The 19,479-nt window shown below is 44.5% G+C and overlaps 1 protein-coding gene across 1 annotated transcript in view; it reads left to right on the forward strand.

Moving 5' to 3' along the window:
- LOC124557027 (sodium channel protein Nach-like) overlaps window positions 1–19,479 on the forward strand; it is a 220,649-nt gene that overhangs the window by 68,767 nt on the left and 132,403 nt on the right. The window contains exons 5-6 of the mRNA XM_047130894.1: window positions 5,549–5,678; window positions 8,267–8,573. Coding sequence (XP_046986850.1) covers window positions 5,549–5,678; window positions 8,267–8,573 — 437 coding nt within the window. The remainder of the gene's footprint in view (window positions 1–5,548; window positions 5,679–8,266; window positions 8,574–19,479) is intronic.

The following is a 19,479-nucleotide window of genomic DNA, read 5'->3' on the forward strand; positions in this document are numbered from 1 at the left end:
AAATGGTTCAAATGGCTCTGAGCACTATGGAACTTAACATCTATGGTCATCAGTCCCCTAGAACTTAGAACTACTTAAACCTAACTAACCTAAGGACAGCACACAACACCCAGCCATCACGAGGCAGAGAAAATCCCTGACCCCGCCGGGAATCGAACCCGGGAACCCGGGCGTGGGAAGCGAGAACGCTACCGCACGACCACGAGATGCGGGCGTGGACGATTTACCATCTCCAAACAGCACCCCATAACACATGTTCACAAAACATTATCAGTTAGCTTCTAGAAAAAAAAAAACAATGTATCTCCAGTGACTCGATCTAAAGCACTGCCCTCGCAAGACAAAGAATAACACTGCTCAAAATAGGAAAAGACAAGTCTATTCCTGATCCATCTCCAGTTACGCAAATGACCACATCAAGCGATCCACAAGGAGTGCATTTATGCGTGTCACGTAGTCCTACCGAGTAGAACGTTTTGTTTGCTTCAATGATATTGCTAACAACTTTTTACCATGTGGATTTAACGTCAGATGTATGTAATTTGATGGCATGTTCGTCCACACAGTTTTCCAGTCAGTGGCTTGTATTCTATATTGTTGAGATTTTTCACCTTTTTCTATTCGCATTGGGAACCTCTTGTTGTTAGGTGGTTACTATTTAGGAGACTAGCGTCTACATAACTGTCTTTGAGGTAGAATTCCCACATACGTTTTAACTTTTAATTAATTTTCGTTATGTCGATCGGAGGATGCATAATAGCTTGGCGTACCTATGGAAAAGCTATGTCGTGATACTGCTTGGACCTTCGTTTAGCAGTGTTATTATTTTCTTGGGGAACAACACCGTTGCTTTTCTATCGCTGTGAACAAGTTCCAGCACACCAGATTCCCTCGAGTAGACCAGAGTGTCATACGACAGCTTGAGTGTGTTTACCTTCCAAATGTATCTGCTAGTTATCCGGTTGCTATGTATTTTAAGAATTGGAAAGAAAAGCGCGACGTAGTATGCTCTGAAGAATACTTGAGTCTATATCATTCAAATGTTTTCAATTATGTTCAACAGCGCGCCAATTATTTTCCAGAATTGCCTCCTGTATTTTGTTTGTTAGTTGTCATCTTTAGAGAGCACCTGTCTAAGATGACTCCGAGCTTTTTATGACTGTCACAACTCGTATCCACGGTTTATCTTGGTTGTCGAATCCTCTGATATTTAGGATTTTGCATTTTCGGTCACTGATTCTGAATTGCGGCCTCGACGCGACGCCATATTGCAACGTTCCGTTCGAAGGAAACTGTCTCCTCCTCATTCTTTATCAGGACAGCAATATTTCGTTAAAAAGTTGTAGCAACGGCTCGATGGGCAGCACGAAAAGAAGCATAGAGACCGCATTCTCGAGTGACAAAAGCCGCTGGGCTGTTAAAAAATTTTGTTAACTGTCATGTACCTGAATTACAACTGAATCCTCTGCAAAGCTTAATCGTGACTAAGGCGCTCCACTTTAGTGCTCGGCACGTGCTCTCAGTTTTGTTTCTCATTATCAGAGAAACTAGAGCTGTGATAAGTTACAGTGCTTACCTTACGTTTCTACATCCATACATATTATACACTACTGGCCATTAAAATTGCTACACCACGTAGATGACGTGTTACAGACGCGAAATTTAACCGACAGGAAGAAGATGCTGTGATATGCAAATGATTAGCTTTTCAGAGCATTCACACAAGGTTGGCGCCGGTGGCGACACCTACAACGTGCTGATATGAGGAAAGTTTCCCACCGATTTCTCATACACAAACAGCAGTTGACCAGCGTTGCCTGGTGAAACGTTGTTGTGATGCCTCGTGTAAGGAGGAAAAATGCGTACCATCACGTTTCCGACATTAATAAAGGTCGGATTGTAGCCCATCGCGATTGCGGTTTATCGTATCGCGACATTGCTCCTCGAGTTGGTCGAGATCCAATGACTGTTAACAGAATATGGAATCGGTGGGTTCAGGAGGATAATATGGAACGACATGCTGGATCCCAACGGCCTCGTCTCACTAGCAGTCGAGACGACTTATCCGCATGGCTGTAACGGATCGTGCAGCCATGTCTCGATCCCTGTGTCAACAGAAGGGGACGTTTGCAAGACAACAGCCATCTGCACGGACAGTTCGACGACGTTTGCAGCAGCATGGACTATCAGCTCGGAGACCATGGCTGCAGTTACCCTTGACGCTGCGTCACAGACAGGAGCGCCTGCAATGGTGTACTGAACGATGAACCTGGGTGCACGAATAGCAAAACGTCATTTTTTCGGATGAATACAGGTTCTGTTTACAGCATCATGATGGTCGCATCCATGTTTGGCGACATAACGGTGAACGCACATCGGAAGCGTGTATTCGTCATCGCCATACTGGCGTATCATCCGGCGTGATGGTATGGGGTGCCATTGGTTAAACGTCTCAGTCACCTCTTGTTCGCAGTGATGGGACTTTGAACAGTGGACGTTACATTTCAGATGTGTTACGACCCGTGGCTCTACCCTTCATTCGATCCCTGCGGAACCCTACATTTCAGCAGGATAATGCACGACCACATGTTGCAGGTCCTGTACGGGCCTTTCTGGATATAGAAAATGTTCGACTACTGCCCTGCCCAGCACATTCTCCAGATCTCTCACCAATTGAAAACGTCTGGTCAATGGTAGCCGAGCAACTGGCTCGTCACAATACGCCAGTCACTACTCTTGATGATCTGTGGTATCGTGTTGAAGCTGCATGGGCAGCTGTACCTGTACACGCCATACAAGCTCTGTCTGTTCAATGGCGAGGCGTATCAAGGCCGTTATTACGGCCAGAGGAGGTTGTTCTGGGTACTGATTTCTCAGGATCTATGCACCCAAATTGCGTGAAAATGTAATCACATGTCAGTTCTAGTATAATATATTTGTCCAATGAATACCCGTTTATCATCTGCATTTCTTCTTGGTGTAACAAGTATAATGGCCAGCAGTGCAAAAATGGATGTATGTGTGCAGATTACGTTTCCTAATGTCGTCACGCGCATTTTCTCTGGTGTTACAGCAGATATCTACAATTTCGTTTTTGCGTTGTGTAACTGGAAGTAGGCCAAACAAATAGTGCGCATCACGTCTTTCATGCGACGCCCGGCGTCGCCGGAAAGCTGCTGTTTGTTTCCCGTTACAAACAAAAGGTTTTTAAACCGGAATTTTTCATGTCCATTCGATAGAGCGGTACAAGATTAGTCTGCTTCGATATTCGCTTTATTGATATGTATTAACAGGAACATTAAAACTCGAAGAGTAACCAGTACTCCAGTAGCTGGAGCAGCGCCCGCGCCTGCGCTGACTGCCACCACCAAGCGTCAAGCGCTACTGAGTAGCTGCTGGGTTTCTGCTTATTCCCTGTGTCTTATGGACCTTTTTATACATATCGATAAAACGAATATCGAAGTAGACTAATCTTGTACCACTCTATCGAATGGGCACGTAAAATTCAGGTTTAAAGTTAATTTTGTTTTTAATTGGAAACAAGCAGACGCTTTATATTAACAAAGGGCGTGGCATGAAGCACTTAATGAGTGGAATTTGTTTGGGCTGACTCCAGCTACACAATGCAAGAACGAAATTTCAAATATTTGCTTAAACACCATAAAAAATGTGCCTCACGACTCTTAGGAGAGGCACCATGCCCTCGTAAAGCACTGGACCGATTTCAATCATCTTGGTACGGATTTCACTTACAGTCTGCGAAGTGGGGGTAAGAACCACTTACTTGTCGCAGGGGTGGGGGGGTCTGGTTGATAAAGCAACGTAACCCCTGACGCGCGAATATCCTTATTTCAGCCCCCCAATTCTTCAGAATTAGAGCACATAGTGACTTGCAACGAACTTTACGAAAATTTTCTCGCTGACAACAAACAAAAAATGGTGAAAGGAAAGAAGTTTATTAGTTACTGCATTTTCGCTGTTCATGCAGTCGAACTGCCGCGTAAAGCATGACATTGTAATTTATTACTTATTTACTACTACTGAAATATTTCATTATACGACACGTTGCTACAGAATAATACTGAAGATTAGATGGGTAGATCACATAACTAATGAGGAGGTATCGAATAGAATTGGGGAGAAGAGGAGTTTGTGGCACAACTTGACAAGAAGAAGGGACCGGTTGGTACGACATGTTCTGAGGCATCAAGGGATCAAAAATTTAGCATTGGAAGGCAGCGTGAAGAGTAAAAATCGTAGCGGGAGACCAAGAGATGAATACACTAAGGAGATTCAGATGGATGTAGGTTGCAGTAAGTACGGGGAGATGAATAAGCTTGCACAGGATAGAGTAGCATGGAGAGCTGCATCAAACCAGTCTCAGGACTGAAGACCACAACAACAACAATAACAACAACAACAACAACGAAACATACGTAGTTCGGGAGATAAGACATAAAATACTGAGATGTTTGAAAAACTGCCGCATCATGCATGATGTTTAAATTGACAACTTCTTCGTAACACACTTCGCAGACAGTACCCAGATAAGCCGCTGAATGTACCTACACAAATATATCATTGTACAACACATAGTTCAAGAGCTAAGACGTAAATACTGAGCTGCATGACGGTGAAACTGCAAGGCGAAATTGTTTAGAGATGCAAGTGAAATTTGTAAACGGGCAAAGCGACTGGTAAAAAGCTGATCCTAGGCCCCTGGAACTATTTCAACACAAGTTGGTAAATAAATCTGTAATGAAATACTGTGGGAGTAAGAACCACCAACCTCCTGTTGGGATGAAAGTGATAACGTGGAGAGGGAAGAAAGGGGGAGATGATGAACAAACATGGAGGGGGAAGGAGGAGATGGCTGCAGATAAAGGGGAGGATGAGGCGGACAGAGGTAGGAAAGAGCGACAGGCGGAGGAAGAGAGAGGCAAAGAGAGGGCAGGGGAGGAAATGTGAGAGGGGGAGGAGGAATGGACAGAGAAAGGGAAGAGGAGGGGATGGACAGAGGGGGTATTGGAGCAAATGGACAGAGGAAGAGGAGTAGATGGACAGGGAGAGTGGGCAGAGGAGATGGACAAAGGTAGGAGGAGGAGGAGGAGGAGGAGGAGGAGGAGGAGATGGTTAGAGATAGGAGGAGTAGGAGGAGGAGGAGATGGACAAATAGAGGGGAGGAGGTGACAGAATTCGAGAGGGGATGAGGAGATGGACAGAGGGAGAAGGAACAGATGGACAGAGGGGGAGAAGCATATGGACAGAGAGAGGAGGGAAGAACAGACTGACATAGAGAAGAGTAGGAGGAGTTGGACAGAGGAAAGAGCAGGAGAAGATGAAAAGAGAGTGAGGGCGGAGGATGTGGACAGAGAGAGGGTGGAGAGGGAGGTGAATTAATTGATGATTGGAATTTTACATACTCGGACAATGCTGAGCCCTCAGCTACTCATCGATAATTCGCAATAGTCAACAGAGCTTGCACTTCGTGGACTTGAACCTAACGTGCGCGTTAGAAGATGTTTGCAATAATTCTTCCTATGTGCAGGAAGGGGTCAGCGCGGATACGAAAGGTACTACGTGTGAACGCAACGGGGCCTTACATGGGTCTCACGGTGCTGGTCGACACCATGACGCACGATTATGTGTACCCACTCATCGCCACCCGTGGCCTCAAGGTACGTGTGCAGTCTTACTAGTTACTCTTAAATGGCGACAGGTTATCATTAACATTTACAAGGACCATATTTCACGGCAAGGTGTGTTTGAAATAGTGTTGCGGTCAACGTAGATCCAACATGGCTGCAATGCACGACAATATAGTGGTATGGCCTGGCAATATTCTGATGGAGCAGGCTATCCCAGCTACTTGCCAATGTATGGCCGAGGCGTGCCGGTGTTGCCCTCCAAGGGTGGAGAATATTTCATGTATCTCTGTCCTCGACTGTGTATGCTTCTCTCTCTCTCTCTCTCTCTCTCTCTCTCTCTGACTCACTTCCTCTCTCTGACGCCGACAGCGCTTCATTGCCAAGTCACGAAATCTGAGTGGTGAAACAATATCATTTCGTCTCATTTCGGAAGATGGTGCTCGGATACAGAGGCTGTCCATTTGTTTGTTGTTTGCAAGAATGTGCAAGTGGGGAAACGAGAGAACCAGAATTACGTAAATATGATTCGTACATCTACTGCCTGAGCTATGGAACACAGAAAGTAATGTATACAAAGACCACATTTTGGAGAATCACCTTCTCGATGCTAAGTCATAGCGGAAGATTTGCAGCAGCGAGCCATAATTGTATTCTATATGGGTTCGTAAGACTTCTATACTTTTTATAAGCTTATCAGGTATGTTTCTACGTTCATGGGTAGCAACGTATCAGCTGTCTTTTTTATTATGGTCTTTGTTTACGTTACTTTTCACGTCACACGACTCTCGTCGTAAATGTACTGCAAATCTCGTCGTAAATGTACTGCATTTATGATTTTCATAATTCTCTTACTGAAATGGTAAACCACCACAAAGAATTAGCAAAACTATTTCAATTTTATTTCAAACTACCCTACTGAATTTCTTAAGGTCTTCCATGAAAACATCTGGTAATAAACGACACGTCGATAAGAAATTCTCTTTGAAGACTAACATCAAATTCCCATATAAATCACCAGTAGCCCAAAACGGAAACATTGTTGGTAATCTGGTTGTAAACTGGTATACAATCTTTGTTATTAATATTGGTTTTTATGATTTTATGATTCATTCAAAATTGTGTTTAAACATTCTGGTAGAAGTATATATCCAGTGACAATTCACGAGTTACAGTTAAGCAAGCAGGTCACTAACTTAGAAGAAGAACTAGTCTACAAAGCTGATTTCTCGATTTCTTGCTAATTTCTAGGGCTTCTGAAATGCAAAAGCAAGCGTGCCGCATTCACCTCCATTAGTTTGCTTTCGTCCATTCCGATGCCATACTGCACCCCTTGTAAACACCTCTGGCCTAGACATTCACTGCCGCAAACATTGCCGGGCAACAATGACAGGCTATGTTACCAAATACGTGGCTGTAATTCGTATGGTCGGGGAATGTTATGAGCAATATTCAGTTATGAGAGTCTACGTAAACGCACCGCATCATCACGGTGTTTTTCTGCCACTCTCTAGTGCATTGGTTAACAGACTTTTCCGGCATCCGCCATTGTTAAAATATCAGCGCCCTAAATGAAAACACTGGTCTGGCAGTTAAATTAGTTGATTGGTTTAAAAATATAATAATCCATGAAACATGTGCTTTACGTTCACAAACAGTTTACCGAACACATTTATTGTCAGTAAAATTAATTTGTCAGGCGAACTTTTTAAGCAGACAGCTTAGCAATTCTCAGAATCAGACTCGCTACAGCTGCCCACATTTTCCTCTTTCACATTAATTTTCGCACGTCATTTACTCTTCATTACGACCACCATCGAAACCACAGATTAGCACAATTAGGAAGTTGCAAATGAAATGAAGTTCCATAGAAAAAATGGTTCAAATGGCTCTGAGCACTATGGGACTTAACATCTGAGGTCATCAGGCCCCTAGAACTACTTACCTAACTAACCTAAGGACTTCAGACACATCCATGCTCGAGGCAGGATTGAACCAGCGACCGTAGCGGTCGCGCGGTTCCAGACTGAAGCGTCTAGAGTTGTAGCACTGAACAGCCAATAATTTATATTTTACTGATATCCAAAAAGTCATGAATTTGTTTGCTGCCAGATTTTGTCATTATGTACTGTGACAATACAAATCTATAACATCTTTTCTTTATTTGTGTGTGAGGAATGTTTCCTGAAAGTTTGGCCGCACCTTTTTGTAACACCCTGTATAATGCTTTCTGTTGTTCTGCACACCATATTAGCACTATCTAACATATTTATTTAATCGAGTAAGAAAAGTAATTGCTTTGGCAGAAAAATAAAAAGTTGAAAATAGACACACATGACAAACGCCTGCTTATAAAAGGAAGCTGCAATAGTCGTCTCTTAGAAATAGCTGCATTATGTTGGGAACACGTCTTCCTAAGTTTTGCGAGTGTATAGCTATCAGCAAATATTTGTCTCACACACCTGCTGGGAATAGCACAGTGGTGACGGAAGCCGGAACACTGGGTAGACACAACTACGCTAGCGCGCTCCGGAAATGCAGATGTTGGCCTGGCCTGTGCTATCCTGTGCTTACGCCTACGAATCCATTTCATGTCTTGGACCGAGGAAGACTGACAGCAGGTGGTGGGGGCGGGGCGGCAGCTGCTGCTGTTCAAGCCCGGCGACTTCGCGGACGCGTCGAGCGGCGGCCTGATGGAGAAGCTGCTGGGACCGCGCCGTGAGTTCTTCATCCGGCTGTCGGCGCAGACCGTGGCCGCCACGAGCGAGGTGCGCTCCTTCAGCCCTCAGAAGCGCCGCTGCCTCTTCGAGGACGAGCTGCAGGAGCGCCTGGGCATGGACTACTCGCAGAGCGACTGCTTCGTCAGCTGCCGCATCAGGTCCATCACCACGCTGTGCCGCTGTCGGCCGTTCTACCTGCCGGACACAGGTCAGCACTTGTTCCAGTTACGAATGGTGTACTACACGCTTCTAAATGACCTCGAACGAGGCTGGAGAGTCTCGTTGTTACGCTCATGAAATCCGCGGGAGTGGAACAACCACTGAAACTCCTCGTGGAAGGCTAAGCACTGGGTATGACAACACTCATCATTTCTCACAATTTGATTTTTTAAAAAGAAGATAATCACAGTTGAAAACAGGATAATTTGCCCCAAAGAATTCGACCAATTGTAAAATAGTTAAGAACATTAGAAGTTCTAATATTATGCTTCACAATCCAATTATTTTTAAAGGGATCATCAAACAACTAAAATTCTTACTTGAGGCAGTGCTGAATGACAATTAGTAGAACTACAGAATTGACATATAACGCGCTGTACAAATATTAGATGCTGAATAACTTGTGAATTTAACAAAATCAAACAGGTAAAAAAACTTACAATTGTATTTAAAGCAATCCCAAGTTAACAGTGGACCCCGAAACAATTTCAGTGCAACAATATTTAAGAAAGGTCCCTTGTAAGAGAATGAATTATTTAGCAAAATGCAATTGTGTAACAAGTGTTTGAGTGAAGGGTAGTAAGTCCTTAATATCACAGGAATGCACCAGTGTTAACGATCAAGGGGTTACACAGAATCTGAGTACGTGAGGTACTCTGACACAAATGGCTAAATGTTATGGAAGGAAAGTCGAATACAGGCAACAGAGAAGAGATTTGTAAGAGCATTGAAAAGGGATGCATAGGAGCCGTCAGATTTCGAAATTAGAAAATAATTGAAGAAATGAATATACACGGTGAGTCACTAACTGTTGCCACCTAGAATAACTCCGAAAGTATGATAGTTGCTGAAAAGTTTGTGGGACAAATGTCGCATCGGGGAACATAATATGACCTTGGGTTTTTGATAGGTGGGGCCGTGTCAGAGAATTGAGGGTCAATTTTTTTTTTTAAATTTGATGCTATATGTGCGATTGCAGTCTTTCTCGGCGCGCTGCCCCACAAATGGCATGCCGCAGTCGATCCGCGCCGAACAGATGCACTCAGCAATAGACAGCCAATCCAGTACTGGGTCCCCCAGGCCCCGAAATCAAGGCGAGAGGCGCTGTCAGGTAGGAAACAGCCCAGCGAAGAAATCACCTTAGCAAGACAGAACAAAAACTTTGGAAATTAGTGGTAATATCTTATGGGACCAAACTGCTGAGGCCATCGGTCCCTAAACTTACACACTACTTAATCTAACTTAAACTAACGTACACGAAGGACAACACACACACCCATGCCCTCCGACGGTGGCAGCCGCGCGAACCGTGACAGGACGCCCCAGACAGCGCGGCTACCCCGCGCGGCAGACAGGTCCAAATCAAACAATAATACAGATACAACAGTTCTTCACCAAAGGAAGCACAAGATAAATAGACGCTTCACCAAAAGAAGCGCAAGATAAATAGACATCTAAGCCCCTTCAATTAGATTTTATTAAATGACAAATTTTTAAAAACAGACTGAATCAACATGCTGACCACTAAGCTAGAATTCGAGTATCCATTAAATTATGTAGTAAACAAATTGATCCAGTAAAAATTCTAAAAAGAGACAAACCAAATTTAATACAATTTGCAACACCAGTTAAATTGAAAATAGTTACAATTATTTGCCCTGAGAGATATCGAGAAAGGTAAAATAGTACCTCGAAAATGTTTGGGTTTTGAGGCATGAACGTAAGGCCAGAGACGGATGCAGTCACATAAGAGAAGCTAAATAAGACCTTACCTCAGAGTAAGACAACGCAATGTCGAACAATTGGCCAATTTCTATTTATTAACGACCTCAATAAACAGATTGAGGATCTGCCCAGGCCAAGCGTCTAAAACGTAACTAAAACTTGAACATACATGGAATGAATAACGAGGATTAAGCGCGATTGGGCACAATCTCGTATGACACTATCACTCCGAGAGGCGAGAATATTAAAGGCAATGACGTGCCCGGAAACCTTTAGCTCAGTACAATAACCTTAAACACACGCGAGGTCACTATGTAGGACGCTGATTACGAGTTGCAGAGGAGCTTTTACAAAATATTGGCTTAGAATGACAAATACTTTAATAGGGGAATAACTACAAATGTAAAACCTTAAGGCTGTACTGAAACTCACATTAGCATTAATATAATGCCGGAGAACAGTACGACGCAAGGGAAAAGCAGAGACAGCCCACTCGCGTCATCCGATTGAGCGTCTCGCCAAATCTATGAGCAATATGTAGACTATAGCTGGAGGCGCACCGCATCCAAGTTAATTCAGCGTACACCGCCAGGTATACCGTGGGGTGATCCACTTAGTGCAGGAATGGGTTGTACTAGAAAAACACCTTTCCAAATAACCGAGCTTTCTAGATTCCCCATAGATCAATCTTCCAGCTTACCGGCTCCAGCGTACAAGGCAATACAAGCCGTCTCTCCCTCTCCCCGGAGAAACCGGTCTTTTACTGGATTTAAAGGTAACTGCAGAACCCACAACGCCGTGCAGTCGCGTCACCTCGCGGCGCTCCAGAATGGTGAATTCACGCCAGTAGGCCGCGAAGCAGATATCGATACGAGCCAGCATGGCTCAACCTCCCCCACTCAAACCGGAAGTCCCCCTCCCCCCATTTTCTAAGTAGAGGCGAGGAACATTATCACGCCTGCTTAACTTGGCTAACGTGGACACTGGGAGTCCTACCGGTAGTGGGATTACGAAGCAACAGATTAATTGGATTCAGTACCCTCATAATTGATCAAGACCCTATAAATCGCGGTGCGTGTTTTGTTTTTGAAATACCGCCTTCCCTTCCTCCACCGACATTAAAATTACGGACAAGCACATTATCCCCTACCTTAGCTTGAAAAGGTTGACTCCCTCGATTGTAACGCCTCTGTCGTCGATAAGCTAACTTTATCTTCCTTGTGCCCCTATTCCAGTTCTATCTAATGTATGGGAGCGATGTTGTCAGGCATAAGATCATTAATGTTCCATGAATTTGCTAAAGGAGAATTAAGAGGATTGGCAAACATAAGATCAGCAGGCACAGCCCTGGAAGCGTCATGCTAATCGGAGTTAAAAGCAAAATTAATCCAAGGAAGAGAGCCGTCCCTCTTCGTCTGAGACTTGGCGTGGTGAATAGTAAGCGCGGCCTTCAAGTTCCTGTTCATTCTTTCGGTGAAGGATGGTTAAGAGTAATAGGGGATGGTGGTGATGTGCTTAGCGGCGTTACCAAAACAGAAGAGCTTAAACTCCTTGGACGTAAAGCCGAGAGTGTTATTATTGACTAGAGCCGTAGGTGGAGCAAACAGGAAGAAGATCGTAGACAGATGATGGATGGTAACGGAAGTGGTAAAACCCCTACTATGGAGAAGCCAAACGAATAGGGAGAAGGCATCGACCACAACCAATATGTAACGATTGCCTCCCCCCCCCCCTCCCCACTCCCTTGGTACAGGGGAAGTGACAATTTGTCCACAGGATGCTGCTCCCGTTCGGATTGCAAAAGCCACTTGCGTGAGCTATGACTGCGTTTACCTATCGTGCACTAGTTGCACTCACCGAATAATCGACGGATATCCTTATACAATGAGGCCACATCACAGCTGTTGCATCTAAATGACCTTCCAGCAATGAATCATAAAAGTAACGGAACACCGAATGAACGAGCAAATCTTTCCGTCAGCCGCTTTGCCGACCTCCTCACAAACTATGCCCTTCCTTAACAAATAACCTGGCACTTACTCCCCACCAAGAGCCGCTTCCTAAAAGGTGCTCAATCAAAGTCCTGATGGCACTTGAATCGCCGAAAAGCTCAGGTACCTCAGCCAAAATACTACAAAAAGAAACCTCTGGCGGTAACGAAAACTCTTCGTCTTCCTCAATACCTTCGTGAAACATATAACTAAGAGCATCGATGACTTAGTTATCAGAGCCCTAAATATGATGAACCCGGAAATGGAAGGCAGTTATACGATCCGCCCATACAACAATTCTACCTGTCTTTCTAGACCTCGCCAAAACCCAGCTCAAGGCTTTGTTATCCGTCTCTAGATCGAATTCTCTGTACTCGAATTAGAATCTAAGCATCTCGAGGGCGAACAGGACAGCCAAGGCCTCACACGCATAGATGGATTATTTGAGTTTGGCAACTGTTAACTTCCTCAGACCGTAAGCAAGTGGGCTCCTCTTCCCACAGTCTCCCTGAAGGAGCACAGCCGTGAAGCCAGCTTTAGACGTATCGTTCTGGACAATAAACCTTCAGTCAAAGTCGGGATTGGCTAGCATAGGAGAATTTTGAACGGCACTCTTAACATCCTCGAAAGCAGCCTGTTGGCTTTCCCGCGGACAAAGGTCTTCCTCTTTTGGCGGAGACTATTTAGGGGAGCGTCAAGTTGGACAAAACTGGGAACGAACTTCCTGAAAAAATTGTCTGTGCCAATGGACCTGGACACCACCTTTCTATTCATTGGGAGAGGAAATTTACTTAAAACGGAGTTGTGTTCCTGGTCGATCCTAATTCCATCACCTGACAACAGCTTCCATAAGAAGGAAATTTGCTCCCTAGCCAAGGTAATCTTTGACGCCTTATCCGACAATTTGGCCACTCGAAGCCTGAGTAATACCTAATCAAGGCGCCACAAATGGTCATCAAAAGAACGGCTATACATCACAGCACCGTACAGGAAGTTGTGGACGAAGCTAAATTTTAGATCGCCCAGGACATGATCTAAAAGTCTGGAGAGAACGGCTGCACCGTAGAGAACACAAAAGGCACCCAACTAAACTCATAGAGGTTCCAATCGGTACAAAATGCAGTAACATGCTTGGAATCATCGGTCAAAGCTATGCAATAAGAAGCTTTATTAAGATCAAGAACCGTAAAATAAAGAGCGCCAGTAAACCAAGTGAAAAAATTGTGAAGGCCAGGGAGCGGCACCGATTCCAGAATGACTCTTTTGTGAACTGCTGTGTAATCGATCACTAGGAGGTAATCCTTGCCTTGCCTTTTGGCATTAAAAATGTAGGAAAACCGTATGATCAAGTTGCGGCCCGATGACCCCATCTCGAACCATGCCATTAATCTTTTGTTGCACTATCCACATCTTCTGAGGGGACGATAGATATGGGGCTTGATGTATAGAAATATCATCACCCAACGAATTTTTATTGAATCTTGTGCGTTAATCCCAACTGATTAAGAACATCACGGAAGTGCCTTAAATGCCCAATAACCGCTTGGCCCCAAACTCAAACTCGAAATACCCCATTTCAAGAGAATTAACATTGTTAGTGGTACGTCAAGAACAGAGGACTATCCTCTCCAAAGGACAAAACTCAAAGAAGAAGGTGTTACTACTAAAATCGACCACCAAGCCTGTTCGTTGAATAAAATCGCAGCAAAGAAGCAGGGTAACAAACAAGTTTTTAACCACAATTAACTTAATAGGCTACGAAGAAATAGACGATCTCCCTTGCACCTCCCGCTCAAGAGAAAACTCCTGCCCACTCATAACACGGCGTCTCGCAAGGGAGGGATGTTGCACAAATTGCTAAATTCCAAATATCAACTATAATCCAGCAACGAAACAAAACTCACCGAGTCTGAAAGGTCGCAGATAGGTTCTTCGATAGTGCGAATACGTCAATACGGAAGACAAAGATACCTAACAGCGCAGTATGCAGGGGCCCTGCCCGAAAAGGTCTAATCGAACAATCGCGCACAAAGTGATCACCCGCGCCACACCTGGATGAAAATAACTTACGAGTTTGTGGCGCCCTCCATCGGTAATGCTAGAATTCAATACGGTGTTGGCCCACCCTTAGTCTTGATGACAGCTTCCACTCTCGCGGGCATACTTTCAATCAGGTGCTGGGAGGTTTCATGGGGAATGGTAACCCATTCTTCACGGAGTGCTGCACTGAGTAGAGGTATCGATGTCGGTCGATGAGGCCTGGCACGAAGTCGGCGTTCCAAAACATCCCAAAGGTGTACTATAGGATTCAGGTCAGGACTCTGTGCAGGCGAGTCCATTACAGGGATGTTATTTTCGTGTAACCACTCCGCCATAGGCCGTGCATTATGAACAAGTTCTCGATCGTGTTGAAAGATGCAATCGATATTCCCGAATTGCTCTTCAACTGTGGGAAGGAAGAAGGTGCTTAAAACATCAATGCAGGCCTGTGCTGTGATACTGCCAAGCAAGACAACAAGGGGTGCTAGCCCTCTCCACGAAAAACACAATCACACCATAACACCACCGCCTCGGAATTTTACTGTTGGCACTACACACGCTGGCAGATGAGATCATCGGGCATTCGCCATACCCACACCCTGCCATTAGATCGCCACATTTTGTACCGTGATTCGACACTCCACACAAAGTTTTTTCCACTGTTCAATCGTCCAATGTTTATGCTCATTATACCAAGCGATGCGTCGTTTGGCATTTACCGGCGTGATGCGTGGCTTATGAGCAGCCGCTCGACCATGAAATCCAAGTTTTCTCACCTCCCGCCTAACTATCATAGTACTTGCAGTGTATCCTGATGCAGTTTGGAATTTCTGTGTTATGGTGTGAATAGACGACTGTCTGTTACACACTACGACCCTCTTCAACCGTCGGCGGTCTCTGTCAGTCAACAGACGAGATCAACCTGTACGCTTTTGTGCTGTACGTGTTCGTTCACGTTTCCACTTCATTATCACGTCGGAAGCAGTGGACCTAAGGATGTTTAGGAGGGTGGCAATCTCGCGTTCAGGCGAATGATACATGTGATACCAAATCACCTGAACACGTTCGAAGCCCGTGAGTTCCGCGGAGCGCCCCATTCTGCTCTCTCACGATGTATAATGACTACTGAGATCGCTGATATGGAGTACCTGGAAGTAGGTGGCAGTACAATGCACCTAATATGAAAAAGTATGTTTTTGAGGGTGTCCGGATACTTTTGACCCCCATAGTGTGTTTAAAACGCTATTCTGTTCCGTAACTTCTATCTGTATGACAGACACCGCAATGGGTACTTTGCCACGAAGAATGCGCACGCTCAAGATCATTCCGTGTGCGTGGCGATGACTTCTGTTCTGTACGGGCTCTCAACTCATCTAAGGTGCCCTGATCTTGCAAAATTCCGGAAAACAAACTACTCAATAGCCTTCGGGACAACAAACGAACGATAACAGACCTCGCCTAACAATTAAAAATATATGTAAAATAATTTATTAATTGTGTGACGTGGTGGGCTGTTTAAAATGGTTGAGATTTGAATTTAAATTACTTTATTAACATTGGTTGGTTAATAAAGATTAATCCGAGCAAACTTACTGTTCAGGAACTAATCTTGAAATCCGTTACATTTAAGTTACTAACTGAAATGATCTTTTGGTATTTTTGGCTCGGCTAAATATTTCTTCTCGAGCATGAGATCTTTGATTATTATTTGCAATTGTCCACACACGAGCAAGAGAATTATTTCTGACCGCTTTTTAACAGTTAGTTGTAGCCCGAGTCGTGGCTCTGGATCTCGGCCAAGCACTGAAAATGAAAATCTTAGAACTACGTCAGCTGCTGCTGCGTCAGTCGGCTGTGGAGAAAATGTTTATTATAATTTTAGCGGGCGAATTCTTCGCTTCCGCGGATTTTATGAATTGCGATTGCCACGTAATGGCGTGTAGGGCCGCAGCGGTGGCTGAATTGTTGCGCTGAAAATTACTCAAAATCTTGGTATTTAAGGGAATCGGACACGAGATGTGGCTCACCTGTGACAAATAAAAGTGACAATAACATTAAACTTATATATTATCAGATTAATGTTACAATTGAGCTTACATTCAACTACAGTGAACGACTACCCACACGGCTGTCAAGAGAGAGAGAGAGTGAACAGATAAAAGAAGACAAATGAATACAGTCCTTCTTTACCTAAACTGTCCATTGTTAATTAATGCGTACTTTCTACTCTTTGCAATCGACAGTCTCTTCAGTACCTTCAGTACTTTATATAATAATAATACACATGGGAAAAATTATCTACCATCTAAGCGGTCAGTATTCGCACACATCATAATATTTTGTGTCGAGATAAAATCTCTCGTCCCCTTTATTTGATTTTAAATATCACGTTCGAGTTTTTTGCAACATTTCCACTGGGGACGGCACACAGAGTGTGAAATTTGTAAGGCATTGGCATGGAGTTCAAAACTCACGATCAAATGCTATGGCTGAGCTCACTACCTATTCTTTCGTTTCTGCAGCTTCCGTTATTGGAATGTCAAAACCTGAAGACATGTTCGTCCCAAAGTCACTGCTGCCCATTCAAATGAAAGTCGAATCCGCATGAACTGCACTACCTGCTTAGATATGCAAATTACTGGGTCAGACCAGGGGTGGATGTCGAAGAATAGGTATCTACATCTACATCTACATTTATACTCCGCAAGCCACCCACCGGTGTGTGGCGGAGGGCACTTTACGTGCCACTGTCATTACCCCCCTTTTCTGTTCCAGTCGCGTATGGTTCGCGGGAAGAACGATTGTCTGAAAGCCTCCGTGCGCGCTCGAATCTCTCTAATTTTACATTCGTGATCTCCTCGGGAGGTACAAGTAGGGGGAAGCAATATATTCGATACCTCATCCAGAAACGCGCCCTCTCGAAACCTGGCGAGCAAGCTACACTGCGATGCAGAGCGCCTCTCTTGCAGAGTCTGCCACTTGAGTTTGCTAAACATCTCCGTAACGCTATCACGGTTACCATATAACCCTGTGACGAAACGCGCCGCTCTTCTTTGGATCTTCTCTATCTTCTCCGTCAACCCGATCTGGTACGGATCCCACACTGATCGGCAATACTCAAGTATAGGTCGAACGACTGTTTTGTAAGCCACCTCCTTTGTTGATGGACTACATTTTCTAAGCACTCTCCCAATGAATCCCAACCTGGTACCCGCCTTACCAACAATTAATTTTATAGGACCATTCCACTTCAAATCGTTCCGCACGCATACTCCCAGATATTTTACAGAAGTAACTGCTACCAGTGTTTGTTCCGCTATCATACAATCATACAATAAAGGATCCTTCTTTCTATGTATTCGCAATACATTACATTTGTCTATGTTAAGGGTCAGTTGCCACTCCCTGCACCAAGTGCCTGTCCGCTGCAGATCTTCCTGCATTTCGCTGCAATTTTCTAATGCTGCAACTTCTCTGTATACTACAGCATCATCCGCGAAACGCCGCATGGAACTTCTACTAGGTCATTTATATATATTGTGAAAAGCAATGGTCCCATAACACTCCCCTGCGGCACGCCAGAGGTTACTTTAACGTCTGTAGACGTCTCTCCATTGATAACAACATGCTGTGTTCTGTTTACTAAAAACTCTTCAATCCAGCCACACAGCTGGTCTGATATTCCGTAGGCTCTTACTTTGTTTATCAGGCGACAGTGCGGAACTGTATAGAACGCCTTCCGGAAGTCAAGGAAAATAGCATCTACCTGGGAGCCTGTATCTAATATTTTCTGGGTCTCATGAACAAATAAAGCGAGTTGGATCTCAGACGATCGCTGTTTCCGGAATCCATGTTGATTCCTACAGAGTAGATCCTGGGTTCCCAGAAACGACATGATACGCGAGCAAAAAACATGTTCTAAAATTCTGCAACAGATCGACGTCAGAGATATAGGTCTATAGTTTTGCGCATCTGCTCGACGACCCTTCTTGAAGACTGGGACTACCTGTGCTCTTTTCCAATCATTTGGAACCTTCCGTTCCTGTAGAGACTTGCGGTACACGGCTGTTAGAAGGGGGGCAAGTTCTTTCGCGTACTCTGTGTAGAATCGAATTGGTATCCCGTCAGGTCCAGTGGACTTTCCTCTGTTGAGTGATTCCAGTTGCTTTTCTATTCCTTGGACCCTTATTTCGATGTCAGCCATTTTTTCGTTTGTGCGAGGATTTAGAGAAGGAACTGCAGTGCGGTCTTCCTCTGTGAAACAGCTTTGGAAAAAGGTGTTTAGTATTTCAGCTTTACGCGTGTCATCCTCTGTTTCAATGCCATCATCACCTCGGAGTGTCTGGATATGCTGTTTCGAGCCACTTACTGATTTAACGTAAGACCTGAACTTCCTAGGATTTTCTGTCAAGTCGGTACATAGAATTTTACTTTCGAATTCACTGAACGCTTCACAGAGAGCAAAATAAGGAGAAACCCGCATAATATGTTCTTCAGTTTGTTTTGCTTAACTTCAGATCAGTAAGTCCAGTTGTGTTCCAATGGGTCCTTTATACCATTCATAGTAGACAATAACGACTGAGATGTGTGGCTAACTAGTAGGCATTGAATGTGTTGAGTGAACTTCGCTGTCAGATTGGACCGGCGTCGGTGCGGCGTCTTCTTACGTCGGCTCGGCGGTGGCCTGGTGTGTCTTCGAACCGTCCGCGGATTGGCGGGGCAGCCGCACGAGTTAATGCCAACCTTTCGAAGTTGACTGACCGGTGTGATGTCGACAGCGTAGGACACTACACAAATATTAGCATTTCAGTACAGTCACACAAATTAACTCGATATTCATTCTGTATACCGGGTGTCCCGAAATTCCTGTTACAAACTTCTAGGACTTGTGGAGGGGACAAGGTAGAAGATACTTTGAATTTGATCCCACGTCCTGAAACCTATGGTTCCTGTGCTACAGCTATTTGCAAACACTTTGGGAAGACAAGCACTTTTGCAAGTAATTGATTAGGCGTGAGCAAGTACAGCACTTGTTTTACAGTTCCACTCTTCGTGTACTCGTTGACGGGTTCTCTCCAACGTGATGCAGTTGGGCCTCTTGCAGTTCGGGTGTGCAGCGTCTCCTTGGAGCACCACCGT

Source organism: Schistocerca americana, chromosome 1 (genome assembly GCF_021461395.2).
Source record: "Schistocerca americana isolate TAMUIC-IGC-003095 chromosome 1, iqSchAmer2.1, whole genome shotgun sequence".
Lineage (NCBI taxonomy): Eukaryota > Metazoa > Arthropoda > Insecta > Orthoptera > Acrididae > Schistocerca > Schistocerca americana.